This window comes from Xiphophorus couchianus, chromosome 22 (genome assembly GCF_001444195.1).
Source record: "Xiphophorus couchianus chromosome 22, X_couchianus-1.0, whole genome shotgun sequence".
In the NCBI taxonomy this organism is placed as follows: domain Eukaryota; kingdom Metazoa; phylum Chordata; class Actinopteri; order Cyprinodontiformes; family Poeciliidae; genus Xiphophorus; species Xiphophorus couchianus.
The window spans coordinates 26,532,922-26,543,474 of NC_040249.1; the positions used below are offsets into that span (position 1 = coordinate 26,532,922).

The 10,553-nt window shown below is 37.2% G+C and overlaps 2 protein-coding genes and 1 long non-coding RNA gene across 3 annotated transcripts; 2 read left to right on the forward strand and 1 right to left on the reverse strand.

Moving 5' to 3' along the window:
• The first annotated feature begins 1,050 nt into the window (after positions 1 to 1,050).
• rpl31 (ribosomal protein L31) lies at positions 1,051 to 3,104 on the forward strand. Its single transcript, XM_028006180.1, has 5 exons — positions 1,051 to 1,150; positions 1,617 to 1,720; positions 2,098 to 2,223; positions 2,840 to 2,952; positions 3,043 to 3,104. The coding sequence occupies exons 2-5, from the start codon at positions 1,617 to 1,619 to the stop codon at positions 3,072 to 3,074; spliced, it is 375 nt and encodes a 124-aa protein (XP_027861981.1). The 5' UTR covers positions 1,051 to 1,150; the 3' UTR covers positions 3,075 to 3,104.
• On the reverse strand, positions 2,098 to 4,393 carry LOC114137534 (uncharacterized). Its single transcript, XR_003594008.1, has 2 exons — positions 4,269 to 4,393; positions 2,098 to 2,248 (listed from the first exon to the last, which is right to left on the reverse strand). It is a non-coding gene; the product is annotated as an uncharacterized LOC114137534 (long non-coding RNA).
• chst10 (carbohydrate sulfotransferase 10) lies at positions 4,379 to 8,249 on the forward strand. Its single transcript, XM_028006179.1, has 5 exons — positions 4,379 to 4,500; positions 5,052 to 5,158; positions 5,287 to 5,512; positions 5,633 to 5,738; positions 6,615 to 8,249. Exons 1-5 carry the CDS (start codon positions 4,407 to 4,409, stop codon positions 7,165 to 7,167), a joined length of 1,086 nt encoding a protein of 361 aa, XP_027861980.1. The 5' UTR covers positions 4,379 to 4,406; the 3' UTR covers positions 7,168 to 8,249.
• Positions 8,250 to 10,553: the final 2,304 nt, after the last annotated feature.

A 10,553-nucleotide genomic window follows, 5' to 3' on the forward strand; every position in this document is an offset into this window, starting at 1 on the left:
TGTGGTTTGACAAATGATAACATACAAGCACATCTAGCAGCATTATAAATTAAATATAACAATTTGCTTTATTTACTGTCTGAATAACATTTTAACTTGTTTCTTTTGACTGAAAGACTAGCTATAAATATTTTTGTATTAACAGGATGTGTTTGTTCAGACTAAATAAACCCTAATCTTGATTCTGGAGCGAACCAATTAGCCTGTTTTTTATCTGAATTTATCAAATTAAACCTGAATTTGTCTGTACATTAATTTGCTACACTCACGTAGATTATTACAACTGCTGATCTTCACATTACTACACATTTATTAATTACTCTTTCACAAAACAATTTAAAAACCAAAACCTGGACAGTTTTTATATCAGGGCAGGGGTGCTTTCTTTCTTTTTTTTTTTTTTAAAAGAAAAACAGACCCCATATAATTTTGAAAAATGGGTGTATCTGATTGGTTAATTTATCATGTAATTATTTAATAATGTTAAAATACTGTTTCCTGCCGTATGATTCAATAAAATGATTAATAATTACTGTTTTTTTTCTGTTTAGTTGAATATGTTTGATTACAAGGATTTACTGCTTGTGATTAAATCAACGAAAACAAAAATAATTATTTTTATTGGATTTTCTGCCTTTATTATATTAACAATAAAAGCCTTGTGATGGATTAGGGTTAGGATTTTCAAACAGGTTTGGCAGTGGTCTACCCATAATATAATAGAAAATTCGGGAAAACCCACTCCAGGGGGCTTCATTAAAGTTATTCTAAATAGTTATGATATAAGTCTGTCTGGAGAGCAGAACATTTTTTCTCAGAAATATAAAGGTTCTGGAAAAAATAAGTGCCTCGTTCATCCTTTCACGGGGAAACGGGTAAGTTCCAGCAGCAAAAGTCCTTGTTCGTTTTCGAGTTATTAAATTTGTAAATTATAATTGATTAACTTTAAGTAGTTGTTTCAAATGTTTTTATATGTATTTATCAATGTCATTATTTGCCAAAAATGTTTCTAGTTGACGCTAAAGCATTGGGAACCACTATTCATCTACCTGTTTCTAGTGTATTTTATTTCCAACGGACCCATTTCCTTCAACTACTCCGCTCTCATTTTGGTCCGTCCTTCCGACTTCCGCCTCAGCTACGAGCCGAGGTGAGTACGTTTATCGGGATCAAAACCATCTACAATCCATCGCCATCCTGTGTTTTAAAAGCAAAATAAATACTCTTTCGCGTTATAAGTATGTATATAAGGACAATATAAAATGCCACATTGTGTTTTAGATAGTTGAACGTATGATTTGGTAGTTAAAACGATGAGATGTAGCAGGGGATCGGGAGATGTGGCTTCAGCTAGCGTGGCTAATCTAAGTACGGTTACTCCGTTTTAGAAACAGAATTGGTCCTTTATCAAATAATTTTTTTATTACGTCTTCAGTTTATATAAACTGTAATTTATATATTATTTTTAATAATGTTATGGTTTGCCAAATTAATGCTAACGCGGCAGTTTTCTGTGTAAGATTGATGCTAGTTGAGGTTGAAGCCGCCTTGTAGTTTTAGCATTTGTTCCAAAATCAACTAAATCGGTACTGTAATATATTATTAATGTTCTCCAGATGGCCCCAACCAAGAAAGGAGAGAAAAAGAAGGGGCGTTCAGCCATCAACGAGGTGGTGACCAGAGAGTACACCATCAATATCCACAAGCGCATTCATGGAGTGTGAGTATTGCAGAAAAACAATGTTTTAAGCGCAGTTTGCCATTTGTGAAATCTTTATTATCAAGCCAGGTAAATTAAAGTTCATATTTGGTATGTTTTTTAACATTAGGACAGGTCAAAAATACTTCAATGTATTGACTCCTTCTAAGTATTTTTGTTGTTAGAGATTAGAAATTCAATGAAAATCAAACGTGTTATTCTGTCTGTGTTTATGCAGAGGTTCATCACTGTTTAATATTCTTGATTGTGCATAGAGAACAAAAAGTTATATTTAATGATTGCTGATAAACTGTAAATGGTTGTGTAAACAATCCGACTGTGTGAATTTCATTTCGTCCTCCTTTCTGCTGTTAACGTGACTGAAATGTCTCATGTAGGGGTTTCAAGAAGAGGGCTCCCCGTGCCATCAACGAGATCCGCAAGTTCGCCATGAAGGAGATGGGAACTCCTGATGTCCGCATCGACACTCGCCTCAACAAGGCAGTGTGGAGCAAGGGGATCAGGTCAGTCAGTCTGTCTTGAGTTCCACTAATAAACAAAAAGGAAATTAATATGCTTAACATCAAGAAAAACATTATTCGAATTTCCCACTTTTTTTTTTTTTGTTGAAACACATGATGGTGCATTTAATGCATCTCACTATTGTAGGAGGCTCTCGCCTTATGTAATATAAAATCACACCTAAATCATAATTTCAATTTGGCTGCTCTCTCTCCACTAATGTGTGTAATCTGCTTAAAGACTGTACATATTTATTTTTGTGGTTGGATCATTGGAAAATATTGGATGAATTTTAACTCAAGTTGGTGACAGTTGTAGGTATGATATATACCACATAAATACTGATCTGAATCCACTACCTTTATATCTCCAAATATTGTTTTTGTGCTTTCTGGAATTTATACATTGTTCTGTAGAAATGTTTCTATTCTTTTTTTATATATTTATTTTTTGGGATTGATTTTAATTGGGCTGCTGGTTTTGATGAAAAATCAATTTGTCAACAAAACTGAACTTGGGACGTAGAGGTGCAAACAACCGACACCTGTGAGGTTTTATTCTAACTTGTTTGGCACTTGAAGCAGCTGTTGAGTCGCCTTCTCCTGATGTGTTGAGCAGGAACGTGCCGTACAGGATGCGCGTACGGCTTTCCAGGAAACGTAACGAGGATGAGGACTCTGCCAACAAACTCTACACCCTGGTCACATACGTTCCTGTCACCACATGCAAAGGTAAAATCCTCAGGCCGCTGACTCTGAAGTGTCCGTACAAGCAACACAGATGGTTTAATAATGATTTGTTTCTTCTTCATTTCTCAACAGGTCTGCAGACTGTCAACGTTGATGAAAATTAAATTTGTGGAATAAATGAAAAATACAAAGAAGCTTGTCTTTGTCTTTTTGTTGAGCTCATTCTTGTCACTTATTTGTTCCCATAATAAGGAACATGGTGAAAAGTCCGGATGCATTTCTTTATAAAAATGACCTGAAAGTTTATTGACTGAACTTTCTCAAATCTCATGTTACATTTTAAATGTATTTTACCAGAGTTTTGTCAGGCCAATACAAATGAGAGCATGATGGGCAACTATTGGGCAAATTTCATCACAGTTCAGTGAAAAAAAAAGCTAAAACAGGCATTTATTTTGTTTATGTTTTAACCAAACGTTACTGAGATTTTTGATTAAATTTGGAAGACAAAAAGTCAGAATTTGGATTTTAATCAAATAATTCTGAGAGAAAAGGCGGCATTCTGACTTTTAAAGACAGAATGATCCTTTTTGTTCCACAAGTGGGAAATTTATGCCGTCATGACAGAAAGTGGACAGAACAAGAGTAACAAATGAAAAAGAATTATAGTAAGGTGTAGAGAAAACATACAAGCTAGACTGAAATATAGATATGAAAATAGAAAAATACAAATGTGTGTATATATAAATATACATAAATATTTAATTATATCTTTAATCAAAAGTTTACATTTTCAAGTGAGAAGCTGGAAATAAAAACTGATCCTGTTTGGAAATCAATGGTCAGTCCCCAGCCTACAAAACGAAAATGTTTCTAAGCCTTCTAAAAATTAATTTAAGTTCATTGAGTATTTATCCATCTATCGACATCATGTCTACAGCTTCTCAGATGAACACATTCATGCAAGTCTTGAGCATTTGGAAGGAAAAACAGACGCCAAATCTAGGGTGCAGTGACGCGGTCCCATCGCTGGGAGGAGCTGTTCATTTTGCCCGCACTTGGATCGGATGGCGTGAAAAACACATTAGCTTCGATAGCAATGGCTAATGTTTACTCTTTATTTAACTTAGCTGTCCGCTCTCTGTAAGTCAACATAAAGGTAAGAGGAAATGCTTTACTGGCTCACTATCTACTTTGTCACCTTTTATGAACCTCGCAGAGATAAACTAAGATCTGCGGGATTATCAGAGACGAGCAGGCGTGGCTTGCTAACTGGCAAGATACTTAGCTAGCCAATTAAAGCATTTTTATATAAACTACTGGAGCTACAAATGCTAATATTTTATAGAAATTTGTACTTCTCAGTGATTTTCGCATCGACACTTCCTTGAATCGCCTTTCACATGATGGCGTCATGTTTTAGGCGTCTCATTCTGTTGTAAACCTGTCCAGGTGCGAACTTCTGCTTTCCATGGCCGTGGGCTGATGTACACATCATGCGGCACCAGTGGCTGCTCCTCGGGGCTTGTGGCTGGGTCCTGCTCGTCCTCATGTTTGTCAGTAAATTCATCAGCTTTAAAACTATTGAAGGTAAGAGACCGGTCATCGATACTATATCTTGGTGGGAAAAAAATCACAAAACACTGGATGGAAAACTATCAGGAGACATTGCAGAAGCTTATAGGTCACAGAGAATTGTTACTGTAATTAAACCTGAAGATTGTTAAAGGAAATATTAGATGTAAAACATTTTGTTCATTCTACCTTTGTTTTTCAAGCAAATTTTTTAAACTCTTAAAACTTTTGGATATATATTGTTGTTCTTATTGTACTTTTTAATCTTCTCTGTGCTACTTTATAAATTTTAAGGCTACTTGTATCTTAATCCACCTTTCTTTCAATATATGAACATTTTTGAATCTATTTGCCTCTTTCTTTCAGCTACTTTTTGTGTTAAAATACAAAACTGTAGTGATAAGACTCCAATATATATTTTCTTTCAATACTGATGTTTGGGCTGTTTTTTGATTATGATGGCACACTTTGGTGTTAGAAATATTTCAGGACGATAAAGAGAGGATTTATTTCATTTTATTCTGCATGTTTAGAAGTCAGATTAACATTTGTTTGTGCTCTCCGAGGTTATAAGAAGCGACCTGCTCAAAGTTGGACTGTGGGAGATACAAAGGTGGTGAAACTGGCATCTGTGCTGAGCGCATTAGAGCAAAATCAAACGCCATCACATCAGGTGAGCAATTTATTTCAGATATAACTTATTTATTTATTTTATTTTTTTAAACCTCTTTTCTATTCACAAGAAAAGTTGTTGTGAAATTCAGTCCATCAGCCATGGCAGTTCTTGTGTGATTGTCTCAGCCCTCAGTTGCGGCCACCGTGTCAGATTGGCAGGCGATCTCTGAGAGCCGAATCGAGCATCTTTCAGCCGTGTGTAAGAACAGCAGCCTGAGCAATTTAACTCACGTCTCGATCAGCAAGTTCGTCCTCGACCGCATCTTTGTCTGCGACAAGCGCCAAATCTTGTTCTGTCAGACGCCTAAAGTGGGGAACACACAGTGGAAGAAGGTGCTCATTGTGCTCAATGGTGAGTACGGGATGGACTGATGCACATTCACTGGAGTTACAGTGGGAATTTACAAGGATAAAGCTGTACTTTAAAGCAGCTTCAAGCTTAGAACGTTTCTGCTTTGTCTTGCTGCTGCAGGAGGTTTTCCCAGCGTGGAAGAAATCCCAGAAAACCTCGTTCACGACCACGACAAAAACGGCCTGCCCCGCCTATCGTCATTCTCCCCGCAGGAAATAACGCAAAGGTTGGTTTTGTTTATTGTGTGTAAATTGCGTACAGCAGACAATTTTCTTCCCTGCAAGTGCAATGGATAAAATTTCAGGAAATCTTACATGCCTCTGTTAAATTGTTTGAAATTAGGGCTGCAACTAACGATTGTTTATTAAAACAATTGATTGTTTTAATAAATTCTCACATTTTATAGATTTTTCAATGAACTGCTTACGCCTTTTTATATAATATTAGAAATGCATTAAAATAAAAAAGATGATTAAATTCACTTTTTAAATAAAAAATACAGACATTTTCTTACCTACAATGCAATGACTTCAGTGAATGTGAACTGGGTGAAGCTAAAACTATGTAAATGTTTTGGGTAAAATCTTTACAAATGAAGGTGATTTTATCTTAAATCCAAAATGTTTATATATTTTGTATAGTTTGGGTCTAATTATTGCTCTGATAATGTTGGGGGTTTTTTCAGCAAATGACCTTTCTCTTTTAGTCTATATTTTGCAGTCATCGATTGATTGATTACTGAATTAGTTGATGATTATGTCAAGAATCAATTAATCTGATTAATCAATTGATTATTCCTACCTGGAATACTCACATTTGCATCTTTCTGTGAAAGTCATAGTTTGTGGAGAGATTATAAAGAATCAAGAGGATTTAATTTCACAAATGTATCAGACAGGAGAAGGATATATATAAAATCCACGCAAGGCAGGTGAAGACGGTCATAAATAGTTGGAATTCTCCAACTATGACACAATAGTGACTAAACCTGCATTGTCCTCTGAATGTTTTCCTGCATTTTAAGTTTCGGTTATGTGCACACTTTATTTCTCGTGGGACTTTTTCAAATTAGCTTGTTAATCCTTGCTGTGTACTTCACCAGATTAAACTCTTACTTTAAGTTCTTCATCGTGAGAGATCCCTTCGAACGCCTCATTTCTGCGTTCAAGGACAAGTTTGTGAAGAACCCCCGCTTCGAGCCCTGGTACAAGCACGACATCGCGCCGGCCATCATACGCAAATACCGCAGGAACCACCGCGAGAGCGACTTGGCCGCCTCTGGCCTGCACTTTGAGGACTTTGTCCGTTATCTGGGAGATGCCGAGGGCCGCCGGCGGATGGACCGGCAGTTCGGGGAGCACATCATCCACTGGGTGACGTACGCGGAGCTGTGCGCACCGTGCGAGATAAACTACAGCGTGGTCGGGCACCACGAGACCCTGGAGCACGACGCGGCGTTCATCCTGAGAGCGGCCGGCATCCACCAGCTGGTGTCGTACCCGGCCATTCCTCCGGGCATCACACGCTACAACAAGACCAAGGTGGAGCACTACTTCTCAGGGATCAGCAAGCGGGACATCAGGCGTCTTTATGCACGATACCACGGCGACTTCCAGCTGTTTGGTTACCCGACGCCAGCGTTTTTACTTAACTGAATGGAAAAACTTAACTAGGGTGCTGGGTTTTAGCATCCTTGCTGCCATAGGAAGAGCAGACTTTAAAATGTGTTGCCTACTTTTATTCCAATGGTCTTGTTGGAATAATTGGGGTGAGCTGTGTTGAGAATTCTGCTGAATTATCATTTTACTGAAGGAAAGTAGTCGCTATAATAATTAATGAGAGGTGTAAATCAAACGAAGAACACATTTAACGGTTTTATATTTAATAATCATGTCTGACTTTTTATCATTTGTTATACAGGCATATAGTCCTGTAAATGTAGCTATATTATTGCACTGTTTGGATCTCCTGATTCAGGGATTTGTTATGGATGATGCTGCAGGTGCATCTCAGTAAATTAGAATACCATTGAAATTTACTTTTTTTTTTTTTTTAGCTTTACATTGTGTTATAATGTTATTCTCTCATCAAAAACATACCAGGAGTGTTGCCTTGATTATTTAATGCATGTTTGAGAAACCCTTCAATCTCACAAAAAAGCCCCACAAAACTGCCCCTTTAAAAGTTTATTTCAGTATTTCAGTTGAACCAACTATGTAGATGAATTAAACAAATGTAGTAATTTTTGATAAACTATTTAAACTCGTTGGGGATGTTTTCAGATGCTGTGCAGCTGCAGATCCTGTTCTGTTACAATTGAAGGTCCTCTGAAGAACAAACTGAGCACTTGTGGTTTTTCATTAAGGTTTTTATGACTTATTGAGCAGTGTTAACTTTTTTACATTTTTATAATAATGAAGTTTGCTTCAACCGAGGCAAACAAATGTCTTGTCAAAGGGGGGGGGGGGGGGACCTGCATAAGGTTAATATGGGTGTAATAATGAACTGAAAAACTGACTCCCTTTGTGCCGACACTGGATTTTGAAAGCTACTTTTTTTCTACAAGAAGTGTAACACTTAAATGTTCTTAACATGACTTGCAATTAGACATTTTTATTAAATGTTGATATTTATATTAGGACTTTGGTGACGAGTGGCTGCAAGTTTTAAAGCATTATTGGCTCCCTGTGGGTAGTTGTGTTTGAGAGACTGGGTTTAAAATAAAGGTGTAAAATACCTTTGTGGTGCTTTTCATTTGTTGTGTTTTTTTTCTTTGCTGTGTTTTTGAATTTTGTGCAAACAATTTAAAGGGTCATACGACAAACCTTGTGTATCTGTTTTGGATTCACTTTTGACATTTCAGCAGTGTGGTTTCAAAGAAACAGTGACGTCTTTGTTTTCTTTCTGTTATCCCAACAACCTGCTGCAACAATTCACAAAAAAAAGCAAAGTGGACAACTTGAAGATGCAATTTCTACCTAATAAATATTACAAACTAACATCTTCTTAGATATTACTCAGAATGACCCAATCTTTAAAAAAATATCAAAACATTCAGTGTCTAAATCATTAATGCAGTGGATGCAATGATACCAAACATCCACGAGGTGGCGGTAAATACTTGAATTAACGTTGATACCAGCTTTGAACTCCGATGAACCCCTGATCTAACTGCCTCCACTCGAGGCTGTTGCGGTGAAATATTGGATTAATAAATGTCACCTGTTCTGTGGGCAAAACAAACATCCCAGACATAAGATAACACTAATCACATCAACACAAGGAACAGAGTTTACATTTATTATCTGCTGAATGTTCGCGTTTGGTTTCTGGTATCTTTTTTGACACTAATTTACTAAGCATTAGTCACGTTTTAACATCTCATAAATATTGAACTTTCCCCCATTTTGTCATGTTGCAACCACAAGCTACATTGTGTTTGAACTGGATTTTATGACATAGACAACACAAAAAGTGCTTAATTGTGAAGCAGGAGGAAATTGTGTAAACTTTAGCTAATTTCTTTAGTGCAAAAATCAGCCAGACTGTACGTAGAACATCTGTGAACATCTAAAAGAAACAGAATAGTGTTTTTTGAGGACTGAAATTGCAGTTCCCTGTGTCTAAATCATTAATTGTGACACTGATTAAACGTTTTGGGTCTCTGACCTTAAGGAAGGGAAACCTCCACCTCAGTCTTGAATGGGGTATCAAGGTTAAAGTGAAGTGTTTGGTATCCACAACACAAAGTGTATATTGTAGCATACTCTTTCCATGTTCAGATGATGGATTGGACAATGCTCAGCAAGTCGTTGAAAGCTTGGGCTGTTAATTATAAATATATAAATACATGCCACACTTTTCAGATGTTCTTTTACTTTACATTTACAAACTACTTTGTGTTTGTCTACTAAATAAAATACATTGAATGAAAAGTTCTCTGCATTTTCTCCCTCAGCTTTGTTGCTTTCCCGCAGCCTGCCCAACTGGTTCCTCCGTCTTTTATTTGCATGTCTTGGTAAAGTCTGTTCAGGCAACAGATTGTCTTTCTCTGTTTGGACCTTTCACTGTACTATGGCGGTAATTAACTGACATCCTGCCTTTTGCTTTTGCTTTGTTAGAAAGCATTCAGAGCATGACAGCATGTAGCGCGCTTAAAGGATTTATGACTATTGGTGCAGGTGCAGAATGGCTTGAGATAAAGACGCAGAGCCGTGATTGAACTACATCAACAAACTGAGTGAGGTTTGCAGAAATGACAGTTTCTAGTACAACTGACTCACCTGCCAAACTGTACTGATTTTTTACTTGTTCACTATTAAGATAGTAATCAGTTCTGGAAATTATTGTAGCAAAAAATCCTTATTTATTTTTCTCCTAAAGCTCTTCCGTGTCTCAACTGTCCTGACACAACATCCCTCCTGATTCTGCTCATCTGCCACACCTTAGCAGTGTGAACATTTTAGGCCAATGTGCACACGTCCATGTGGATCCAGGCTGGCGTCTGCCCTCGTCTCACCTGTCTGCCCACTGAGGTGCTTTGTGTAAACACCAGCGCGCGGGCTGATGTCGGTTGGACAGTTCAGGCAGGAATTGTGTGTCATCATCACTGTATCCACGCTCACTGAGGAGAGACCCAGCCCTAATCTCTCTGTGTGCAACCAACCGGCTTCCTGTGTTTGAGGGATTCTCTTCTAAATCAGCGTGAAGCCAGAGGAAAGCAGACAGACGAGAAGCTCTGCTGGGATAGCTTCACCTTCAGCATAAAAGAAAGACAGATAGAGTTCCTGGTGTTACAGTGAAATAGTAAAAGAGGAAAAATACATTGCTAAGTAGGAAAATAACAATAGATTGGTTGAAAATGAATCCGATATTGCTGTAGATTTAACCTAGACACATCCTTATAATATTTTTTAAATTACTTTTTAACAAGCATTAGTAATAAAATTGCAAAGAGATCTTAAACTGGAGACAGCTGAACCTGAGAAATGAGAGGCAAAGAAATTATTCATATTGGACATGTGTCATATACTTAAATGAG

Excerpts from the sequence above, each read along its gene's own strand:
- rpl31 (XM_028006180.1), top strand. The coding sequence starts at position 1,617 with ATGGCCCCAACCAAGAAAGGAGAGAAAAAGAAGGGGCGTTCAGCCATC. Across the intron at positions 1,721-2,097 it reads CACAAGCGCATTCATGGAGT|GGGTTTCAAGAAGAGGGCTC; the intron begins GTGAGTATTGCA and ends TGTCTCATGTAG. Across the intron at positions 2,224-2,839 it reads GTGTGGAGCAAGGGGATCAG|GAACGTGCCGTACAGGATGC; the intron begins GTCAGTCAGTCT and ends TGTGTTGAGCAG.
- chst10 (XM_028006179.1), top strand. The coding sequence starts at position 4,407 with ATGCGGCACCAGTGGCTGCTCCTCGGGGCTTGTGGCTGGGTCCTGCTC. Across the intron at positions 4,501-5,051 it reads CAGCTTTAAAACTATTGAAG|GTTATAAGAAGCGACCTGCT; the intron begins GTAAGAGACCGG and ends GTGCTCTCCGAG. Across the intron at positions 5,159-5,286 it reads ATCAAACGCCATCACATCAG|CCCTCAGTTGCGGCCACCGT; the intron begins GTGAGCAATTTA and ends TGATTGTCTCAG.